This window comes from Schistocerca piceifrons, chromosome 3 (genome assembly GCF_021461385.2).
Source record: "Schistocerca piceifrons isolate TAMUIC-IGC-003096 chromosome 3, iqSchPice1.1, whole genome shotgun sequence".
NCBI lineage: Eukaryota > Metazoa > Arthropoda > Insecta > Orthoptera > Acrididae > Schistocerca > Schistocerca piceifrons.
This window is the reverse complement of record NC_060140.1, coordinates 501,659,000-501,683,426: the sequence shown is the minus strand read 5'-3', so window position 1 is coordinate 501,683,426 and position 24,427 is coordinate 501,659,000. Positions and strand designations below refer to the sequence as shown.

The 24,427-nt window shown below is 48.5% G+C and overlaps 1 protein-coding gene across 3 annotated transcripts in view; it reads left to right on the top strand.

Annotated features, from left to right (window-relative positions):
* Positions 1-24,427, top strand: part of LOC124787742 (N-acetylneuraminate 9-O-acetyltransferase) — a 254,809-nt gene that overhangs the window by 100,301 nt on the left and 130,081 nt on the right. For all 3 annotated transcript variants that reach the window (XR_007015998.1, XM_047254605.1, XM_047254606.1), the window contains one exon: positions 5,509-5,628. Coding sequence is in view for 2 of the 3 variants with exons in the window: in XM_047254605.1 (XP_047110561.1) it covers positions 5,509-5,628 (120 nt within the window). In the remaining variant the exon portion in view is untranslated. The remainder of the gene's footprint in view (positions 1-5,508; positions 5,629-24,427) is intronic.

Genomic DNA, 24,427 nt, shown 5'->3' with positions numbered 1-24,427 from the left:
GTTTGCAAGACAAAAACCATCTGAATGATCAGTTCGACAATGTTTGGAGCAGCATGGACTATCAGCTCGGAGACCATGGCTGCGGTTATCCTTGATACTGCATCACAGGCAGGAGCGCCTGCGATGGTGTACTCAATGACGGCCTGGGTGCACGAATGGCAAAACGTCATTTTTTTTTTTTTTCAGTTGAATCCAGGTTCTATTTACAGCATCATGATGGTCGCATCCATGTTTGGCGACATCACGGTGAATGCACATTGGAAGCGTGTATTCGTCATCACCATACTGGCGTATCACCTGCCGTGGTGGTATGGGGTGCCATTGGTTATACGTCTTGGTCACCTCTTGTTCACATTGACGGCACTTTGAACAGTGGACGTTACATTTCAGATGTGTTACGACCCGTGGCTCTACCCTTCATTCTATCCCTGCGAAACCCTACATTTCAGCAGTATAGTGCACAACCGCATGTTGCAGGTCCTGTCTGGGCCTTTCTGGATACAGAAAATGTTCGATTGATGCCCTGGCCAGCACATTCTTCAGATCTCTCATCAATTGAAAATGTCTGGTCAATGGTGGCCGAACAACTGGCTCGTCACAATACGCCAGTCACTACTCTTGATGAAATGTGGTATCGTGTTGAAGCTGCATGGGCAGCTGTACCTGTACACACCATCCAAGCTCTGTTTGACTCAATGCCCAGGCATATCATGGCCGTTATTATGGCCAGAGGTGGTTGTTCTGGGTACTGATTTCTCAGGATCTATGCACCCAAATTGCGTGAAAATGTAATCACATGTCAATTCTAGTATAATATATTTGTCCAATGAATACCTGTTTATCATCTGCATTTCTTCTTGGTGTAGCAATTTTAATGGCCAGTAGTGTAGTTTACTGAACACACACATCTTCCTGCTGTTTTTTTTTTTAGTTGTCCTTTGTACTTTGGTACTCATTGTTGCCACCAATGCGTCATGTTCACTGATACCAGTTTTGATGTGGACATCCTCAAAGAGGTCAGGTCTGTTTATTGCCATAAGTGGGGTTCCTATTTATCTGCTCCAGGTAGTTTTCGGAGAAGGCATTTAGTAAAGTTTACGAGGCTGTCTTATCACACTCTCCACTAACAAAACTGAAATTTTCCCCATTCATTGTTGAATGATTATAGTCTCAACCGATGATTACTGTATGATTGGGGAACTTATGTACAAGTGAACTGAGGTTTTCTCTAAAGTTTTCAGTTACATCGGGAGATGAGTCTGTCGGCATAGTGTCAAAAATTAATGTCACTGTGCTTTAACTGAAAAAGTTCTGGTGCTTCCTTGGTTGAAAAATTGTTAATTTGAATGTGGTAATTGAAAACCCAAGTCACATACACACAACTTTTATGATTATATTGTGCTGTCTGATTACACAGCTGGAGTGGGTTCTGGGTTGAGGGGTTGCATCAGGTGGAGTGGACAAAGGTTGAAAGGAGGTACGGAGCTGGAGGGAGGAGCACCATTGAGCATGTACAGCACACACCGGTGAAGAGTAGTGTATTAGAAGGGGAGAAAAGGAACACAGAAGAAGTGTACTGCAGGATGGATGAAGTTAGTTCCCTGGGCAGGGCTGGAAGTGGAAGTGTGGCAGGGGCTAGCGAAGATTGAGGATTATAGGGTAAGAGGATGTGTTCTAAGAACAACTCCTATCTGTGTAATTCAAAGAAACTGCTGATCAATAATGGAGGGAAGGATCCAAGTGGTAGATGTTGTAAAGCAGGCATTGAAATCGAGCACGTTTTCTTCAGCAGTGTGTTTTGCCTCTGGGTGCTACACTCTGCTCTTTGCCACAGTTTTGCAGTTCATGTTCATTTTGGTGTACAGCTGGTTGACAATCATGCCCATACAAAACTGCAGCAGAACTGGTGTATGAGATGACTGCTTTCACAGTTGGCCCTGTCTCTTGTAGGATAGAATATGCTTATGGGGAGACTGGAATATGGGATGTACTGGGTGGTTGTATCGGACAGGTCTTGTGCCTAAGTCTTCCATAGGGATGTGACGTGTGGTAAAAGCAGTTTAGAGTAGATGTGGTGTAAGGATTGACTAGGATATTATACAAATTGGTTGGGTGGTGGAATACCACTTTGGGAGGGCTGGAAATGACTGTGGGTAGGATGTTCTTCATTTTCAAGCACGATTATAAGTCATCAAAGTGCAGTCCATAACATTGGATGTTGGGAGGTGTGTGTGTGTGTGTGTGTGTGTGTGTGTGTGTGTGTGTGTGTGTGTGTGTGTGTGTGTGTGTGTGGTGGGGGGGATTCTCCATGCCTTTTGACAACTCCAGATAACTAAATCCTAAAATTGAATGTTTGCAGCAATTGGACTGTATTGAGATTTCCTAAGATTGCAGTTAATAGTATGAATTCCTGTTCCGTAAATACTGCATCATTACAAATCTCTTGTGGTTGGCCATATTATTTTTTTATTTATCTTTTATTATGTTTCACTGTCTCCTGGGTTGATGTTTGATTTCTATGCTTAATCCTCCAAAAGTTCATTTCTTTTGGCTCTGTACACCTTTCTGCACAAAGAAATACTGTATTCTAAAAGCTTGAATCTCTTGGTTTTGCATATATCCACCGAGCCACCATGTGGTGAATAGGTTCTTTTTCTGACCTTGTTAAACTGTATGTTGTGTAATTTTAATCTTACTGTGAGTTTTGAATTATATCCCTCATACCATTGGTCCATTTTATTTTGCTTTGGTATACTTGTTAGGGTATGATACTGTGAACGGGTACTGTTAATTCAATAAAGATCATCTCAAGTGAAAAAATACTCTTAGTTTCCAGAAAATCAGCCAACTTCATATACAACCATCCTGCATTTTGTTGTTGTGAGTGCTACAGCCTCAGTGAAGTGCTGATGTGTAATTCAAAATGTGCACACACATATCTTGATATTACACATCAGTGAGATATAAATCTTGTTAACAGAGATCATGCACAACAAAAATTCTTGAAGCGACCAAATAAGATTCTGAGTATTAATCATCAAGTGAGGTTATACATTTTTTCTGATTTTTGAAAGAATGCAAATAACAGAAATATGTGAAGTTAAATTATATCCTCCAGTTTAATATACAATTTTTAGTTCCCACGTGGTCCAAACTGATGTCCATTCTACATAAAATTTCTTCAGTAAAAAAGTCAAGTTTCGATATGATATCCAAGAAGTCATTGGCATGAAACTTCTTGGCAGATTAAAACTGTGTGCCGGACCGAGACTCGAACTCGGGACTTTGGCATTTCACGGGCTAGTGCTCTAGCAACTGAGCTACCCAAGCACGACTCACGTCCCGTCCTCACAGCTTTGCTTCTGGCAGTACCTCGCCTCCTACTTTCCAAACTTTACAGAAGCTCTCCGGCGAACCTTGCAGAACTAGCACTCCTGAAAGAAAGGATATTGCGGAGACATGGCTTAGCCACACCTTGGGGATGTTTCCAGAATGAGATTTTCACTCTGCAGCGGAGTGTGCGCTGATATGAAACTTCCTGGCAGATTAAAACTGTGTGCCAGACTGAGGCGAGGTACTGGCAGAAGCATAGCTGTGAGGACAGGACGTGAGTCATGCTTGGGTAGCTCAGTTGGTAGAGCGCTTGCCCGCGAAAGGCCAAGGTCCCGAGTTCGAGTCTCGGTCCGGCACACAGTTTTAATCTGCCAGGAAGTTTCATATCAGCGCACACTCCGCTGCAGAGTGAAAATCTCATTCAAGTTATTGGCATATTTATTTTGACTACTGGGATGATTATCAGCTTCAGATGGTCTAAACAGTGGTCATATATATCTTACTGGTTAGTTTCAAACCAATTGCCTGTTATTATTGACGTTGCTCACATATTTTTAGTAGAATTCGACTCCCAGGTGTACTAGGCCATTTGATGCATGTCACTATTTCGGCACATGTGCTGTTATCCAATGAAAGTAACATCTTTTCAGTGTTTTCTGCTCTGGCTGTTGAGATGTCTTATGAGATCTTAATAAACTGAATGTCTTATTACAAGCCTTCCATAAGTTGTTCCTTTTTGTAAGATTTTGTGAATAATGGCATGCAAACATTAAAACTAATTTTACAATACAAGAGAAGGAACGTTGCTACTCGCCATATAGCATAGATGCTGAGTCGCGATAGGCACAATAAAAAGATTCACATAATCATAGCTTTCGGTCATTGAGGACTTTGTCAGCAGTACACACACACACACACACACACACACACACACACACACCCATGCAAGCTCAACTTGCACACACGTCTGCAGTATCAGAGAGCTGAAACTATACTTTCCATTGTTTAAAATTAATTTTATCATAGGGCATTAAGAGCCAGAGACATGACGCCAACAGTGTCCTGCAGTCTGGTTTGAGTTCAAAGAGTGAGTTCACTAAACATCATTGTTTGAGGCACCTGAAGACAATGGTTGAAATACTGCATGGAGAGGCAGGGGATTAAGCAGATGGTACAGGAAACAGAATGGTATGAAAGGCATAATTCTGACTGTAATGAAAGTAAAATGAATGCTTACAATATGTGTAGTCAGATAAATGTAGTGTAGATGGATGAAGGAAGATTTGTCCTGAATTCTAAGACTAAAAGAAAAATTTATTTTACTACCGAATGGAATGTGGGTAGATTACATTAAAAAATATCCAGTAGCAACATGATTATATGTATGTGAAGACCAAAATGTGAGGAAAGGTCTAGAGTGGTCAACAGCAAGTAGTAATGTCAAATGACAAAGATGGGTGGCGGTGAGGACAAGGAAGAGGTGGATCATCATATGAATACAGTTTGAGCTAGAACAGCAAGTTCTGATACTTCTTAACGCAGTGCGTTGGATAAAGATCTTTATGTCACTAGATAAAATATCATTATTTAGCCTTGTACTGGTCCATTACTTTGATATTTTAAGTAAAAAGACACAAACAAATATATTGCCGTTTGCCAATTACCTTTTTCATATTGGCAACTGTGAAGGTTAAAACTAAATTGTCATTTTGTTCAGTTTCTTCCCTGCATAATACTGTGAACCTTGTCAGTCAAATTCTTTAACAAAACAAATCATGATTGTATTATAGCAAATCTGTTTTCCAGTATTCTCATTTCTTAGTAATTCTTTTTTCCTTTCCTTTTATCTGCATCTAATTTCTTTTCATGTAAACCTATCATTTAATCTAACTGCTTTATTCAACTCTTAATGTGTCCTTATCTTTTCCCCCTGTTGGCTTTCTATCCCATATTTTTAAATATTATGTCAATGTGCATATTTTATTTCATTTTTTAAAATCTGTTTTGCTATTATTTCAACAACACTTTTGTAGATAAAAAAATTATCTCTATCTTACGCTATGTGCAGGGAATGGAAAGTTGAACTGTCAATCCATAATTTGGTACTGAATGTACATCTGGCAGGTTAGTCTTTTTATAAAGGCGAGGACTAACTAAATGATTGACTTCTTCCAGATTCTATTACACAGCAGAGCCCTGCTTTGGTCCAGTACAAAACTTGTCGCACAAGGAAGTCCCGATGAAACTACTGATGGGATTCATCTTGGACCAACAGCTCTGAAATATGATACTCAGGTAAGTTTTCTATAATCAAAAATTTGTGGGCAAAAATTATGGGCAAATTACTTTTGGAGACAGTTTGTGTGCTCTATATGTTGTTAATTTATTTAGTATTCAATTTATAAAGGAAACATTATCAGGTGACATCTGAAATGTTTGCTTGCTCATTCTGAAAACTCTTCTCTTGTAAATGTCGGCTTCTTTATTAACAGTGTGACAATATATGTTAATATTTTACATATGTTGAATTAGCAATCGCCCTGGCTTCGCACGAGTAGCACTAAGTATTTATAGTCAGATGACTTCTCTGGCATAGCAGTTATTTTGTTAATAGCCCAATGGATAAAGTTGTGATTAAAATGCAGAAAACTATGTTAGGTAACTGAATATCAACATTTTCATACAACTTACACCTGCAACCCGCTTAACGATGCAAACTGGGCATCAAAACCTCCATGCAGTTGTGGCCGTTTGTTAGTGAGGTGATTGCTGGCCTGCTTTTTATCCTATACTGACTTTCAGAGCTGCGCAGTAACTGGAAATCACCACTGCAGCTGGCATGGTAGGTCGCAGCTCCCATTGTCACCACTAGCTGTCACTCCAAATGCAAATTAAATAGGGAACAGATAACATACGTACCTTCTTAGAACTTGGCAATTCCAGTGCCAGTCTGGTGTCAGTATCAAAATACCTGCAGTAGTTACCGATCTCAGTCATCACATACAGTAGAAAAAGACAGTGAGAGACTTCAGTTTATAATATGTAAGGAAGGAGAATATATATGTAGATGTATAGATCACATTAATAATAATCTTGTGATGCTCAGTGGCGTGGAGCAAGTATTTCAATTGGATACTGTTGTGACTTGCCGATTGTTCAAAGTGCCGCCGCACAATTACGCGCGTCCTCTACAAGTGGCGCTGTCTGCCAGCCGTGCAGCAGCCACGCCACCTAAGCGGCCAGCCAGCCAGCGGCCGCTAGACTTGGACTCAGTGCTCATTCGAATGTTACCGTGTTCACATGTCTTGCTTTGTCAACTTGCTCAGTGACTTACACAAGTTGTTGTTTTGAAATATGTGTGTTCAACTTGACGTTATAGCAATTGGCGACGAGGTAGTGGATTTTTCCTTTTCATCGTTGACCCACAGGTTTCCATGGCTACTGTCGAGCAGCTGTTGGAAGGTCTCATTGAACGGCAAACGCTTCTAACATCGGCAATTCACGATTTCGTCGCGGCATCACATGCGGGACGTTTCTTGTCGTTGCCTATTCCTCCTTTTCCTCCTCACGACGAGACAGCGGAAGACTGGTCTGATTATGAAAAACGTCTTCGACAGCACTTCTTGGCATTTCATGTCACGGACGAACAAACATGTAAGTCTCTGTTCCTTTCCTGGATTTCACCTCAAATGTATCGGTTGTTGTCGCAATTGGCTCCTTTGAAAGATCCTGCGTCTTTGTCCTTTGCTGAAATGTGCTCACTTCTGTCTGTCTATTTTCAAAAGCAAACGCATGTGGTAGCCTCTTGTGTTGCCTTTTATCGTTGTCAAAAACAACCGCATCAATCCTATCTTGCTTGGGCTGCTGAACTTCATGGCCTCAGTCAAAAGTGTCAATTTGTTACTGACGTTCAGAAAGAATCCTATGCCAATTCCATGGTACGGGATGCTGTTATCCGGTCGGCGCCCGACAAAGAAGTTCGGCAACGTGCCCTTCAGTTAGCGAATCCGACTCTAAATGAAGTCCTATCCATCGTGCAGTCTTTTGAAATTTCTCGCACCGCTGGGGCGCAAATAGAGGCATGGGGTGACGTCGGGGAAATACAACCTCTGTGCACCGTTGATGACCCGTGCGGTGCGTCCCCGCCAGGTGACAAGGCCGCAGTACGCACCCACACGCAGCCTCGGCCTAACTGTAAACAATCCTCTAAGAAACTGCAGCGAAACCCCCAGCAACTTCCTTCATGTCTGCGGTGTTTTATGAAACATTCATGCGAGGATTGTCCCCAACGTTGGGCTGTGTGTCACAATTGCAAAAAGAAGGGTCATGTGTCTTCCGTTTGCAAATCCGACCGCATACATGATGTTCATGAACATGATGCTGATTCTGATTCTGTGTTGTCTGTCAATTGTACTTCTTCCCTTTCAGGGAAGTTATTCCTCACTGTCCAAATACTTGGTCGAGATGTTCACATGCAGGTGGATACTGGTTCTGCTGCCACTATCATTAAGTCTCAGACATATCTTCAGTTGTCACTCAGCAATTACGGACGTACAATAAACAGAAGATTTCTCTCTTGGGACAATTTAATGCTGAGGTATCTTACTAATCCATCGTTCGCACTGTTCCCATATTTGTGGTTGACCAGAGTACCGCAGAGAATCTTTTTGGTTTCGATGCCTTTCGCGTTTTTGGGTTCTCCATAGATGACTCTGTCAATATCGTCTCTGATGCTATTCCTTATGCTCAATTGGATTCCTTGTCAACGACATTTTTGTCCCTTTTTCTCCTGAGTTAGGCCGTGCAAATGACTTTGAAGCTCATACCACACTCAAACCCACTGCTCGGCCTAAGTTTTTTGGGCTCGGCCCATTCCTGTGGCCCTTCGTGATCGAGTAAAACGGGAGCTGGATCATCTCACTGCTTCAGGGGTCTTGCTTCCTGTCACTTCCAGTGAGTGGTCCTCTCCTGTCGTTGTCGTTGCCAAGCCCAATGGTGATATTCGTCTCTGTGGCGATTTTAAAGCCACTGTAAATGCGCAATGCCTCATCGACACTTACCCTGTGCCCCGACCTGAAGAATTGTTCACTAAATTTGCGGGAGGCCAGTAATTTTCTAAAATTGACCTGTCAGAAGCCTATCACCAACTTCCTCTCGACGCTGCTTCCCGGCAGTTTCTGGTCCTTAACACGCCTTTCGGCCTCTATCAATCCCATCAATTGCCATTCAGGGTTGCCAGCGCCCCGGCTCTCTTTCAGCGATTCTTGGAACAATTATTGCTCCCTGTCCCTGGGTGTCTCAATTACATGGATGACATGGTTGTCACTGACTTCACCACTGAAGAACATCTTCAGAATCTCTGCACGCTTTCTCATGTCTTACAGACTGCCAGTCTTAAGTGTAATCTTCAGAAAACAAAATTTTTTCAGGCATCTATCACGTGCTTGGGGTTTCAACTTTCTCGGGATGGCATTCGTCCGCTTCAGCAAACTGTCGCTGCAATCGATGCCCTTCCTCGCCCTACATCTGTTAAGGAACTGCAGGCCTTCTTGGGGAAAATAGCATACTATCACAAGTTTTTACCGTCTGCTGCATCAGTGGCTCAGCCGTTGCATCGCCTGTTGCATAAAAACGTGCCTTTTCACTGGTCCGCGTCATGCGATGTGGCTTTCCAGAAATTGAAGACTATGCTGAAACAGGCCCCGTGCCTGGCTACTTATCGACCTGACCAACATCTTGTTCTTGCCACGGACACCTCTCAATACGGGGTTGGTGCAGTCCTTGCTCACCGTTTTTCTGACGGCTCTGAACAACCCATTGCTTATGCCTCCAAAACGCTCATGGATGCCCAACAAAAGTATTCTCAAATTGAAAAAGAAGCTTTGGCCATTATTTGTGATCTTCATAAGTTTGGTTTTTTTCTCTATGGATCCAAATTTCATCTTGTTACGGATCACAAACCACTTGTTTCTTTGTTTCATCCATCATCGTCACTTCCCGACAAGGCTGCACACTGCCTCCAGCGTTGGGCTCTTTACTTGTCTCGTTTCAATTATGAGATTCATTTCTGGCCGACGGCTCAACATGTGAATGCTGATGCACTGTCTAGCCTTCCCATGGGTCCTGATGTGGCATTCGATAGGGACGAACTTTTGTGTTTCCACCTGGATGTTGCCGAGCAGCGGGTTGTGGACGGATTCCTCATCACCGGGTACCAGCTGGTGGCTGCTACGGGTTCTGACCCTACCCTCTCCTGGGTTTTATGCTGTATTCAGAAGGGTTGACCAGATCGTCCGTCCGCTAAGACTTTTGACCCGTTGCGCAACTACTACGCTTTGCGATACCGCCTCACAGCTAGAGATGGTGTTATCTTCCTTTCCACCGACAATGCTTCGCCACGTGTGGTGGTACCTGCGTCTTTGCGTGCTTCGGTCTTGCGCCTCCTTCACCAAGGTCACTGGGGTGTGTCTCGCACAAAATCTCTGGCGCGCCGTCATATGTACTGGCCTGGCACGGACTCTGAAATAGCACACATGGTCGCTGCCTGCGGCCCTTGTGCGTCACAGGCCGCCGCCCCGAAGTCATCTTTGTCACCGTGGCCTTTGCCTGAGATGCACTGGGACTGCATTCATACTGACTTCGCGGTATCTTTTTTAGGTACTTATTGGCTCCTCGTCATTGACGCCTACTCTAAATTTCCTTTCATTGTCCGTTGCACGTCGCCTACCACCGCGGCAACCACAAGTGCTCTCGCCCGCATTTTTTCTTTGGAAGGCCTTTTCTCTACTGTTGTTACTGATAATGGTCCGCAATTTGCCTCTTCCGAATTTGCAGATTTTTGGGCTCATCATGGCGTTATGCATGCCACGGCCCCTCTGTTCCAGCAACAATCAAATGGTGAGGCTGAATGACTGGTCCGCACATTTAAGGCTCAGATGCGGAAACTCCTGACTTCTTCTGCTGCTGCTGATGCGCTTCTCCAGTTTCTGGCATCTTACCGTTTCACCCCCATGGGTGACCACAGCCCGACTGAGCTCTTACATGGCCGACAGCCCCGCACGCTACTTCGTCTTCTGTGGCTTTCCACCTCACGGCCGCGGGTGCCTTCGCTTGACCGGTTCATCGCCGATGACCTTGTCTGAGTATGGGGATATGGCAGGCGGCCAAAATGGAGTCCGGGCCGTATCTTACGACACTGTGGCCAATGCCTGTATGAAATCCAGACGGACACGGGTATTGCAGTGCGTCATTCGGACCAGCTTCGGCCTCATGTGCCGGCAATGCCTGTTCCGAATGCTGCTGCACCACCTTCGGCTCTACCTGACGCTCAGGATCTTGGCATCTCTCATTACTCACAACGCAGCCCTCTCACCGTCATCTCAGTGCCAGTACAAGAACGAAAGCCACCAGGAGACATGCCCATGCAGGAACCGGATGACCATCATCTGTCGGAGCCAATCTACTCGCCTCCTTCTCCTACACACGCTGACACATCACCCATGTCTCCTGTTATATCAACTGGACTTGCCGCAACGGGCAGATTGGTGCATGAGGCCCTAGCAGATTCGACCCCTATGTCTCCTATCATCTCGACCCGTTATCATCGGGGACACTTCCGGCCGTACGGGACGCCTCCTCCTCGAGACTTTACAGCCAGTCAAACAACGCCTATGGACGTTAGTAATCTACAGGCCACCTCCATCAAGACCAGTGCCAAAATTTCAAAAGGGGGGGAAAGTGTTGTGACTTGCCGATCATTCAGAGTGCCGCCGCGCAATTTTGCGCGTCCTCTACATGCGGCACTGTCTGCCAGCCATGCAGCAGCCGCGCAACCTAAGCGGCCAACCAGCCAGCGGCTGCTAGACTTGGACTCAGTGTTCATTCGAATGTTACCGTGTTCACATGTCTTGCTTTGTCAACTTGCTCAGTGACTTATATGTGTTGTGTCAGTTTGAAATATATGTGTTCAACTTGACATTATAGGAGATACCACTTTGATAACTTTCGTGTCTAAACAAATTTTGCAATTAGGAAAGGAGGACCTTCAGCTTAATGGTGAATCTGAGTGACATTTATATTCTGGCCAATATCCTCATCATTGAGAGGTAAGTGTTAGGTTAGAAGGCAGAGTGAAAAGTAAGTCGTCCACCAGGGGACTTGAGCCCCTAAAACTTTGTTTCCAGGCATGCACTTTACCGCTAGACCAGCAGGCCCAGCACGGATTTTAGTAAAGTTCTGCTACTCTCTAGAGTTGCTGCAGCTCTACTATTAGGTGGTAATGACACAATTTTCACAGTGGCACGGACCTTCAGTTCATCATAGTTCAGCCTATTTCCATGAAATATTTGTAAATTATGTACACAAACTTTCCTCATGAATCAGACCATCTATTAGTCAAAACCATATTAAGATCCCTGCAGTAGTTCCTGAGATTAGCCAGAACATACAGACAGAAAACATGGTGTGAAATAAGTCTTTTATTAATTCTTTTGTAACACTCTGTTTGAACATAAATAACTTCTGTAACAACAGAGAAAACTGTCTGTGTGTCCATGTATTAAACACTGAAAGTTCTTCATGAAATATTAATCTAAGCCACAAACAAAAATTATCACGAGTTTTTTTCCAAAACAGTAGGATGAAGTCCATGTGTGGCTTGTAAGGAGAGGTCCCCAGGGATGGGGCCAATTTTTTGAAACCATCTATGCAGTGATTTAGATTAAGGTCACAGGTATCACACTTTGCAGCCATTTACACTGGTGGTCCTTTGTTTGTGAGTAATCAATGGAAAAAAAATTCTTAATTTTATGTTATATTCTAGAGCCATGAAAATAATTGTAGACAAAGTGCCATTGTGGCGTAGTGATTACGATACAATGTACAGAAATTTGTGAGTGCGAATCTTGTTAGGTGCTCAATTTATTTTTTTATTTTCAAATCTTTTTAAATGACTTCAATCATTATTTTTATTCAGTTAATTGGTTTAAACGTAATTTTTTAAAATTTCTGAGCCCTTTGTCACATCATTTTAATCATCATATAAAGTATTTCATTTGCTGTCTTGAAACAGGAGAATTGGTATCTTTGTGCATCTGATTTTAATTATTTTTAATTAGCCATCATAACAAAAGATGAAATAATGTATTTGTATTGGTTATGCAATGGTTCCAAAATGTGTTTCTTATTACAAGATGTACATATTTTTGGGATGATAATCATCAAACAAACATTTAATCATCATATAAATTGAAACATAAATTCTTGTTGCACTCTGGACAAAATAATGCAAATGAAGATTTAAACAAAAGAAGGGATTATAAATAAAACTAAATTTGAGCAAAGTAGATACAATGTAAGCAATGACATGGATGAAAATATAAAATGGTTAAATGGAGGAAATTAAATCAAAATTAATACATACAAATAAGTAAAGTCACATGCACAAAGATTCCAAGTGTAAAAAAAATGATTGGAAGATAAAATAAGAGCAAATGAAATAGTTAATATGAGGATTAAAATGATGTGACAAATGATTAGACATTTAAATAATTACATTTAAACCAGTTAATTGAATAAAAATAATAATCAGAGTCATTTTGCTAAAGATTTTAAAATAAATTTTGAAGCAGATAATGGTATTTCAAACCACAACCTTCTGTATGTCAGAAACATTTTAACCACAACACTTCAACACTGCTCTGTGTGTTGTTACCTTTTTTAAGGTTCTAAAAATGGATGAAAACTTCTTATTTATTATTATTATTATTATTATTATTATTATCTGCGAATGAGGGCACACAAAGATGAATGGCAGCATTGTTTGATACCTAGAACCCCAACCCAAAAAATCGATCCCACCCCTGGGGCCTCTCCTTTTTAGCTGAATAATACATATTTCATAATAAAAGTTCCATACAGGCTAATGGTGATCGAAACTACAAGTTCAGAATTTGTAGCACTGTACACACAGTAACAGTTGCAGTGTTGTAGAGTCCAATTATAGAGATGAGTCAGATAACAGCTAGTGGCAGAGATAGACACTAGGTGTCCACATATTTGGCCTGCTGTGAAAGCTCATGTCACTGGCTTGTAATATCGGCCGTGTTCCTGCCACAGACCCCCTCGCTATATGTCTATGATGTTATACATATCTTAACATCTTTATCATCCATCTGCACTTTGTGATGTTTCCTATCACTTGATGTCTATAAATGATTAAACTCTTGAGTCCACATAAATGAAACATAAATGAAATGATGCTACAAGTCCATGAAACAGATTACATCAATAACACAGTGAATTGAGCTGGCTGCAGTCCATTTCAGGAGATTGGTCCAGGAGATCACTTACGTCAAAGGGCCTATGTTCCACTTATCAATAAATAAGTTGAATAAAGTATGTGGTTTATTAGTAAATGCAGTTCACAAAATTCACGATTCTCTTATAATAAAAACCATCAGCCATGTCTTTTTCACTGTTGCCTCTGTAACTTTGGTAGGAAATCCCAGAAACACACATGTTGTTGGTCACATGACCTACCCCAACATTAATCTCTGATAGTGCCATACAGTGAAGATTTTTAACAGACATTTCTCTCCTCACCAGTTTAGGAGACATAAGGTCACAATAGCAAAGTAAAAATATCTACTTTTTAGATGATGTAAGCTGCCTAGTTTCAAGCAGTTCTTCAATTTACGGTACATTTCACACAAGAGAGTTGTTAAGTCAGTTGGAATGTATACAAATGTGACAGCAGCAATAATTTTTAGTTAGTTATTCCTTCCATGAATTGTTCTGCAACCTTGTCAAAATGAAATAAATGTAATTTTTACAAACTTTAGAAAGACATTGAATAATGTGTGAAGTGTCCCATTTTAAGGTCAGGAGAAATTAATATTTTATTAATATTAATTCAGTGTTGTGATTGGGATCCACTTGAATGTATAAAACATTTTTTTTTGTCCTTCAACGTTACACTTGGATAAACTTTACTTTTGAAAGCATCATTTGATTGGGTTCTTTTTCTTCTGGTTGCCTATGTTTAAAATATTTTATTTGCACTACAGTGCCTGAAACTATTAGTGCAAATAAAATATTTTAAACACAGCATAGTGGAATAATGTCCTCCCACAAATTAATTGAATTCTGATATTGCATAGAAAAGTCCTTTGTCAATACAGGTATGTGTTACAGTTTTGTAATTAGTCAAAAAGAGTAGCTCTTATCCTGTTGTGATCTGTAGTTGTTACAAATTCTCAGTTTATGATAGCAAAATGCAGGGTAATGGATTTATCTGGTTTCAACATTCAAAATACAGATTTATTACAGGGATCTGAAAATAAAATTTCAGAAGATTTGTTTGGTATGTCAGGAATCAGCAGTGTTGTGTTGTTGTTGTTGTTGTTGTTAAATACATGTCTTGTGTGATGTTAGGATCAAAGAGTGTGTTATAAGGTGTTGCAATCAACTTTGCTTCGATAATTGATTACTTAAGTCTGGTGGTTTTCTTAAATTAGCTTTAAGTATTAGTGATGGTTTTCCATCTAATTTGTATTAGCATTTGTAGAGTGCATGATTTCTTCTGAATTCTGTATACTTTGGAAAACAGTATGCCTCCAAACCTGCAGTCTTTTTCTCTGAGACATTTGGTGCAATTCTACCAATAGTAAAATGTCTGAGTACATATAACTGTCTTTACACTTCTACTGAATTGATCCACAAAGTTATTTTCTTGAGAGACCCTAAATATAAGATAAAATAGTTGCTTATAATCGTTAAATGGAACAGATACAGCAGTCATCTCACTACTTCTTAATGTTCTCACCACTGAAATAGTTTCCTGAAAGCATTTTATTCGAGCAGCTATAGCAATCCATTCTGCAGCATAGTGTGTGCTGATGTGGAACTTGTACAGATTGGAACTTCATGTCAGATTGATATTAATAACTGGCCGCCAGCTTTCATGGGCAATATTTTTATTGACTGCACTGTCTTGCCATACTTCACAGAACACAAGCTTTTTATCTCGAAGTGCTAATCGATAAAGCTGTGCATAAGGTCTCACGTCGAGTACTGGCATATTTGAATAACTAAAAGCTGATAATGAATTGTGCCTGGATAGTTTTGTCAGCAAGAGCATTGCTGCAAAAGGTCAGTGTTTGTGTTAGTGTCCCAGTTCTATATATAGTGTTTATCTGTTAAAAAGTTTAAATTACAGTGCTCACTGAGGTAATTTGTAATGACTACTATAGCAGGAAATTATCAAATGCTCTTTCACAAAACCCAAATAAACTCTGGTCATATGTAAAAGCACCAATGTTAGTGTCCAGTCACTCATGAATGAGACAGGAACAAAAATTGAGATTAGTAAAGCAAAAGCTGAAACGCTTAACTCCATTTTCAAATTTTCCTTTACAAAGGAAAACCCAGAAGAATTGCCCCAATTTAATCCACATGCCACTTAAATGAGTGAATTAATTGTTAGTGTCAGTGATGTTGACACAGCTGAAATTGTTAAGACTGAACAAAGCTCCAGGGCCAAATGGAACCCCTTTCAGATTTGGTACTGAATTTGTGTTATCTTGGTTGGAGAGTCATTGTCACATGTACAAGTAATTTTGGGTGTGCTCTAGGCAAGTGTGTTGGAACCCTTGCTATTCATATTGTGTATTAATGACCTTGTGAACAATATTAATAGTGACCTCAGACTTTTTACAGATGGCGCAGCTGTCTAGAGTGAAGTCCTGTGTGAAAGAAGCTGCATAAATATTCATTCAAATCTTGATAAGAGTTAAAGTGATGCAGAGATTGGTAACTTGCGTTAAATGTTGAGAAATGTAAAATTGTGCACTTCTCAAAATAAAAAAAATAGTATCCTTTGACTATAATGTCGATTAGTCACAGGTTGAATTTGCCAACTCCTACAAATAATAGGTTATAACACTTTCTGGGGATATGAAATGGAATGATCACATAGGCTCAATCGTGGGTAAAGCAGGTAGTAGACTTCGGTTTATTGGTAGAATACTTGGGAAATGCTATCAGTCAACAAAGGAGATTACTACAAATCACTCATGCAACACATCATGGAATATTGCTTAAGTGTGTGGAACCTGTACCAGACAGAACTAACAGGGGTGTTGAATGTATGCAGAGGGGTAGCATGAATGGTCACAGGTTTGTTTCACCCTTGGGAATGTGTCACAAAGATACTGAAGAAACTGAACTAGCAGACTCCTGAAGCTGAACATAAACTATCCCAAGAAAGCCTACTTACAAGTTCCAAGAACCAGTTTTAAGTGATTATTCTAGGAACATACTACAACCTCCTACTTATTGCCCCATTGTGGGACTGGAAAGACAAGATTAAATGAATTGCAGAGATATTTAAGCAATCATTCTTCCCAAACTCCACGTGTGAATGGAAAGTGAAACCCTAATAACTGGTACAATTCGACGTACCCTCTGTCATGCACTTCACAGTGGTTTGCAGGGTACAGATGTAAATGTAGGTAATACATTAAATACCAGAATTTATACTTGTCATATTGATGTACCAAACTTTGTTTTCCTTCATCATAGAAATCTGTTTCCTGGGGTGTGGACCAATTTGTGATTGCTGCTTACATCTTTTCATCTCATTAAAAATGTGACTGAACTGGAAATTCTTAGATGTAGCAAAATATGTTAAACCACTGAACATAATATAAGCAGAAAATAATGTTGCACATAGTCAAATGCAAGTGAGTGTTCTCATGGACTACCTCAACACTTACCACTGAGGAGCCTGTGACACTCGTTGTAAATGGTCTGTAGGGATTTCCAGGGTAGAGATATCTGCAAGTAGTGAATGCCCACTCCTGTAATTGCTAAGTGAAAATCCTTCAGTATACTGTCATGTATGTTCCAATAGATTGTAAATAATGAAGCGTAGCCTTGCATTCTTCAATACATATACTTTCATGGTTTTCAGAAAATTCTTTTCCAGCAGTGCACTTTCTGTTTGCTTGTTATATTTGGTATGTTGACTAGAAACAGCCTGTTAGATTTTGGGCAGTGCTAGAGTTTAACCCTTCCAATCCAATTCTTGTACTTGCTGCATTCTCCCCAACTCTTAATTATTTTACGTGGATAAGGATGTAAGGGATTATGGGTTATTGTGTGACTGTTTTTAAAAAATAAAATGTAATATGAGGTCACTTGAAAACTTTATTTTCTTTTACAGTAGTTTTTGAAACTAAATTGGTGTTTGGTTATGGTTGTTTGTAATTTTTTCTGTGTGGCACTTCTAAAAACATTCTTCTGGGTGAAGACCAGGCTTCCTCTACAATGTTTTGCAGTAGAAAATTGTTTATCTTCTTCCTCCTTTCTCCTTGCATATTCTGCAGACCCTGCCATCCTATGTTGAAAATATGCTCTTCCCATTTAGTCTCTTTCCTTAGTTCAGATGATGGAGGGTCTTCCTCTTTTGTTTGAATTTGTATTTCTCACCTGGTCAAAGAGCTGTCTGATTAGATTTCTTCTGTAGGAAAGGTGAGTCTGCAGTTGTTTTCCACATTCATTTTTGACTATTGAGTAAAGACTATACTTGTTTACTACAACAGTTCGAATCAGCCAGAAGAATAATTTTCCCCCCACTTATATGATCATTTTGTAAAACCATAGCAACCACAGTACTGATCAGCCCTGTCAATTCATAATCTTCATGTATAATAAAATAAAAATGTGTTTCAGGAACTGCACAGGCTGTTTCTTCCTATAATCAATTATCAGTTGCGTTTGAGGACCAAGGAATACACTCAAAACAGTCACTAACCTCTTGTCATGGAATGAAAGCCACATAATTTTCATCACATTTTGACAGGCACATAAGTCATAATCAGCAAGTTTCGTTGTCATCAAATTGCTTGGAAAATCCGTCCTAGAATGCATAACTGTTAGATGAAATTTCATTTTATGCAATTTCTGAGCAACTTGAGGGCTTGTGCAGAACCTGTCAGTAAAGATGTGGTAGCCTGAAGCAAGTACACAAGCTATCAATTGCTGTGCCAAATGGACCACTATTTGTGTTGCTAAAGATAAATCAGGACGAATTAGACTTTGTGTACCAGTCTTTCCATAATTTGGAATGTGAGGAAAAACATGAAAATTTACTGAATATCTCTCCCTCTCCCCTTCCCCCTCTCCCCTTCCCCCTCTCCCCTTCCCCCTCTCCCCTTCCCCCTCTCCCCTTCCCCCTCTCCCCTTCCCCCTCTCCCCTCCACCCTCTCCCCTCCCCCCTCTCCCCTCCACCCTCTCCCCTCCCCCCTCTCCCCTCCCCCCTCTCCCCTCCCCCTCTCCCCTCCCCCTCTCCCCTCCCCCCTCTCCCCTCCCCCCTCTCCCCTCCCCCCTCTCCCCTCCCCCCTCCCCCCTCTCCCCTCCCCCCTCCCCCCTCCCCCCTCTCCCCTCCCCCCTCTCCCCTCCCCCCTCCCCCCTCTCCCCTCCCCCCTCTCCCCTCCCCCCTCTCCCCTCCCCCCTCTCCCCTCCCCCCTCTCCCCTCCCCCCTCTCCCCTCCCCCCTCTCCCCTCCCCCCTCTCCCCTTCCCCCTCTCCCCTTCCCCATCTCCCCTTCCCCCACTCCCCTTCCCCCACTCCCCTTACCCCACTCCCCTTCCCCCACTCCCCTTCCCCCACTCCCCTTCCCCCACTCCCCTTCCCCCACTCCCCTTCCACCACTCCCCTTCCACCTCTCCCCTTCCACCTCTCACCATCCACCTCTCCCCTTCCACCTCTCTCCTTACCTTTCTCCCCCTCTCTCCCCCTCTCCCCTTACCCTTCTCCCCCTCTCTCCCCCTCTCCCCTTCCCCCTCCCTCTCCCCTTACCCTTCTCCCCCTCTCTCGCTCCCCCTCTCTCACTCCCTCTCCCCCTCCCACTACCCCTCTCTCACTCCCTCTCCCCCTCCCACTACCCCACTCACTCCCTCTCCCCCTCCCACTACCCCTCTCTCACTCCCTCTCCCCCTCTCTCACTCCCTCTCCCCCTCTCTCACTCCCTCTCCCCCTCCCATTCCCCCTCACTCACTCCCTCTCCCCCTCCCATTCCCCCTCTCTCACTCCATCTCCCCCTCCCACTCCCCCTCTCTCACTCCCACTCCCATCAGCATCACCCCCTCCCCCTCTCCCACCAGCATCTCCCCCTTTCCCCTCTCCCATCAGCATCTCCCCATTTCCCCTCTCCCATTAGCATCTCCCCCTTTCCCCTCTCCCCTCAGCACCTTCCCCTCCCCCTCACCCCTCAGCACCTCCCCCTCTCCCCTCAGCACCTCCCCCTCCCCCTCTCCCCTCAGCACCTCCCCCTCCCCCTCTCCCCTCAGCACCTCCCCCTCCCCCTCTCCCCTCAGCACCTCCCCCTCCCCCTCTCCCCTCAGCACCTCCCCCTCCCCCTCTCCCCTCAGCACCTCCCCCTCCCCCTCTCCCCTCAGCACCTCCCCCTCCCACTCTCCCCTCAGCACCTCCCCCTCACCCTCTCCCCTCAGCACCTCCCCCTCACCCTCTCCCCTCAGCATCTCCCCCTCACCCTCTCCCCTCAGCATCTCCCCCTCACCCTCACCCTCAGCATCTCCCCCTCAGCATCTCACCATCACCCTCCCCCTCAGCATCTCACCCTCACCCTCCCCCGCAGCATCTCACCCTCACCCCCCCCTCAGCATCTCACCCTCACCCTCCCCCTCAGCATCTCACCCTCACCCTCAGCATCTCACCCTCACCCTCCCCCTCAGCATCTCACCCTCACCCTCACCATCTCACCCTCACCCTCCCCCTCAGCATCTCACCCTCACCCACCCCCTCAGCATCTCACCCTCACCCACCCCCTCAGCATCTCACCCTCCCCCTCCCCCACAGCATCTCACCCTCCCCCTCCCCCTCAGCATCTCACCCTCACCCTCCCCCTCAGCATCTCACCCTCACCCTCCCCCTCAGCATCTCACCCTCCCCCTCCCCCTCAGCATCTCACCCTCACCCTCCCCTTCAGCATCTCACCCTCACCCTCCCCCTCAGCATCTCACCCTCACCCTCCCCCTCAGCATCTCCCCCACCCCCTCTGCCCTCAGCATCTCCCCCACCCCCTCTGCCCTCAGCATCTCCCCCCACCCCCTCTGCCCTCAGCATCTCCCCCACCCCCTCTGCCCTCAGCATCTCCCCCACCCCCCTGCCCTCAGCGTCCCCCCACCCCCCCTGCCCTCAGCGTCCCCCCACCCCCCCTGCCCTCAGCGTCCCCCCACCCCCCCTGCCCTCAGCGTCCCCCCACCCCCCCCTGCCCTCAGCGTCCCCCCACCCCCCCTGCCCTCGGCGTCCCCCCACCCCCCCTGCCCTCGGCGTCCCCCCACCCCCCTGCCCTCGGCGTCCCCCCACCCCCCCTGCCCTCGGCGTCTCCCCCACCCCCCCTGCCCTCGGCGTCTCCCCCACCCCCCTGCCCTCAGCGTCTCCCCCACCCCCCCCTGCCCTCGGCGTCTCCCCCACCCCCTCTGCCCTCGGCGTCCCCCCATCCCCCCTGCCCTCAGCGTCTCCCCCACCCCCTCTGCCCTCAGCGTCTCCCCCACCCCCTCTCCCCTCGCCGTCTCGCCCTCTCCCCTCGCCGTCTCGCCCTGTCCCCTCGCCGTCTCGCCCTCTCCCCTCGCCGTCTCCCCCTCTCCCCTCGCCGTCTCCCCCTCTCCCCTCGCCGTCTCCCCCTCTCCCCTCGCCGTCTCCCCCTCTCCCCTCGCCGTCTCCCCCTCTCCCCTCGCCGTCTCCCCCTCTCCCCTCGCCGTCTCCCCCTCTCCCCTCGCCGTCTCCCCCCTCTCCCCTCGCCGTCTCCCCCTCTCCCCTCGCCGTCTCCCCCTCTCCCCTCGCCGTCTCCCCCTCTCCCCTCGCCGTCTCCCCCTCTCCCCTCGCCGTCTCCCCCTCTCCCCTCGCCGTCTCCCCCCTCTCCCCTCGCCGTCTCCCCCTCTCCCCTCGCCGTCTCCCCCTCTCCCCTCGCCGTCTCCCCCTCTCCCCTCGCCGTCTCCCCCTCTCCCCTCGCCGTCTCCCCCTCTCCCCTCGCCGTCTCCCCCTCTCCCCTCGCCGTCTCCCCCTCTCCCCTCGCCGTCTCCCCCTCTCCCCTCGCCGTCTCCCCCTCTCCCCTCGCCGTCTCCCCCTCTCCCCTCGCCGTCTCCCCCTCTCCCCTCGCCGTCTCCCCCTCTCCCCTCGCCGTCTCCCCCTCTCCCCTCGCCGTCTCCCCCTCTCCCCTCGCCGTCTCCCCCTCTCCCCTCGCCGTCTCCCCCTCTCCCCTCGCCGTCTCCCCCTCTCCCCTCGCCGTCTCCCCCTCTCCCCTCGCCGTCTCCCCCTCTCCCCCTCTCCCCCCTCTCCCCCTCTCCCCCTCTCCCCCTCTCCCCCTCTCCCCCTCTCCCCCTCTCCCCCTCTCCCCCTCTCCCCCTCTCCCCCTCTCCCCCTCTCCCCCTCTCCCCCTCTCCCCCTCTCCCCCTCTCCCCTCGCCGTCTCCCCCTCTCCCCTCGCCGTCTCCCCCTCTCCCCTCGCCGTCTCCCCCTCTCCCCTCGCCGTCTCCCCCTCTCCCCTCGCCGTCTCCCCCTCTCCCCTCGCCGTCTCCCCCTCTCCCCTCGCCGTCTCCCCCTCTCCCCTCGCCGTCTCCCCCTCTCCCCTCGCCGTCTCCCCCTCTCCCCTCGCCGTCTCCCCCTCTCCCCTCGCCGTCTCCCCCTCTCCCCTCCCCCCTCCCCCTCTCCCCTCCCCCCTCTCCCCCTCTCCCCCTCTCCCCCTCTCCCCCTCTCCCCCTCTCCCCCTCTCCCCCTCTCCCCCTCTCCCCCTCTCCCCCTCTCCCCGTCTCCCCCTCTCCCCCTCTCCCCCTCTCCCCCTCTCCGCCTCACGCCCTCTCCCCCTCTCCCCCTCTCCCCCTCTCCCCCTCACGCCCTCTCCCCCTCTCCCCCTCTCCCCCTCTCCCCCTCACGCCCTCTCCCCCTCTCCCCCTCTCCCCCTCTCCCCCTCTCGCCCTCTCCCCCTCTCGCCCTCTCCCCCTCTCCCCCTCTCGCCCTCTCCCCCTCTCGCCCTCTCCCCCTCTCGCCCTCTCCCCCTCTCGCCCTCTCGCCCTCTCCCCCTCTCGCCCTCTCGCCCTCTCCCCCTCTCCCCCTCTCGCCCTCTCCCCCTCTCGCCCTCTCCCCCTCTCGCCCTCTCCCCCTCTCGCCCTCTCCCCCTCTCGCCCTCTCCCCCTCTCGCCCTCTCCCCCTCTCGCCCTCTCGCCCTCTCGCCCTCTCCCCCTCTCCCCCTCTCGCCCTCTCCCCCTCTCGCCCTCTCCCCCTCTCGCCCTCTCCCCCTCTCCCCCTCTCGCCCTCTCGCCCTCTCCCCCTCTCGCCCTCTCGCCCTCTCGCCCTCTCCCCCTCTCGCCCTCTCCCCCTCTCGCCCTCTCCCCCTCTCCCCCTCTCCCCCTCTCCCCCTCTCCCCCTCTCCCCCTCTCCCCCTCTCCCCCTCTCCCCCTCTCCCCCACTCCCCCTCTCGCCCTCTCCCCCTCTCGCCCTCTCGCCCTCTCCCCCTCTCGCCCTCTCGCCCTCTCCCCCTCTCGCCCCCTCGCCGTCTCCCCCTCTCCCCTCGCCCTCTCCCCCTCTCCCCTCGCCGTCTCCCCCTCTCCCCTCGCCGTCTCCCCCTCTCCCCTCGCCGTCTCCCCCTCTCCCCTCGCCGTCTCCCCCTCTCCCCTCGCCGTCTCCCCCTCACCCCTCGCCGTCTCCCCCTCTCCCCTCGGCACCTCCTCCTCCCCCCTCTCGCTCTGCCCCCCCTCTTTCGCTCTGCCCCCCCTCTTTCGCTCTGCCCCCCCTCTTTCGCTCTGCCCCCCCCTCTTTCGCTCTGCCCCCCCCCCTCTTTCGCTCTGCCCCCCCCCTCTTTCGCTCTGCCCCCCCTCTCTTTCGCTCTGCCCCCCCCCTCTTTCGCTCTGCCCCCCCTCTCTTTCGCTCTGCCCCCCCCCCTCTTTCGCTCTGCCCCCCCCTCTTTCGCTCTGCCCCCCCCCTCTTTCGCTCTGCCCCCCCCTCTTTCGCTCTGCCCCCCCCCTCTTTCGCTCTGCCCCCCCCCTCTTTCGCTCTGCCCCCCCCTCTCTCGCTCTGCCCCCCCCTCTTTCGCTCTGCCCCCCCCTCTCTCGCTCTGCCCCCCCTCTCTCGCTCTGCCCCCCCCTCTCTCGCTCTGCCCCCCCCTCTCTCGCTCTGCCCCCCCCTCTCTCGCTCTGCCCCCCCCTCTCTCGCTCTGCCCCCCCCTCTCTCGCTCTGCCCCCCCTCTCTCGCTCTGCCCCCCCTCTCTCGCTCTGCCCCCCCTCTCTCGCTCTGCCCCCCCTCTCTCGCTCTGCCCCCCCTCTCTCGCTCTGCCCCCCCTCTGTCGCTCTGCCCCCCCTCTGTCGCTCTGCCCCCCCTCTGTCGCTCTGCCCCCCCTCTGTCGCTCTGCCCCCCCTCTGTCGCTCTGCCCCCCCTCTGTCGCTCTGCCCCCCCTCTGTCGCTCTGCCCCCCCTCTGTCGGTCTGCCCCCCCTCTGTCGGTCTGCCCCCCCTCTGTCGCTCTGCCCCCCCTCTGTCGCTCTGCCCCCCCTCTGTCGCTCTGCCCCCCCTCTGTCGCTCTGCCCCCCCTCTGTCGCTCTGCCCCCCCTCTGTCGCTCTGCCCCCCCTCTGTCGCTCTGCCCCCCCTCTGTCGCTCTGCCCCCCCTCTGTCGCTCTGCCCCCCCTCTGTCGCTCTGCCCCCCCTCTGTCGCTCTGCCCCCCCTCTGTCGCTCTGCCCCCCCTCTGTCGCTCTGCCCCCCCTCTGTCGCTCTGCCCCCCCTCTGTCGCTCTGCCCCCCCTCTGTCGCTCTGCCCCCCCTCTGTCGCTCTGCCCCCCCTCTGTCGCTCTGCCCCCCCTCTGTCGCTCTGCCCCCCCTCTGTCGCTCTGCCCCCCCTCTGTCGCTCTGCCCCCCCTCTGTCGCTCTGCCCCCCCTCTGTCGCTCTGCCCCCCCTCTGTCGCTCTGCCCCCCCTCTGTCGCTCTGCCCCCCCTCTGTCGCTCTGCCCCCCCTCTGTCGCTCTGCCCCCCCTCTGTCGCTCTGCGCCCCCTCTGTCGCTCTGCCCCCCTCTGTCGCTCTGCCCCC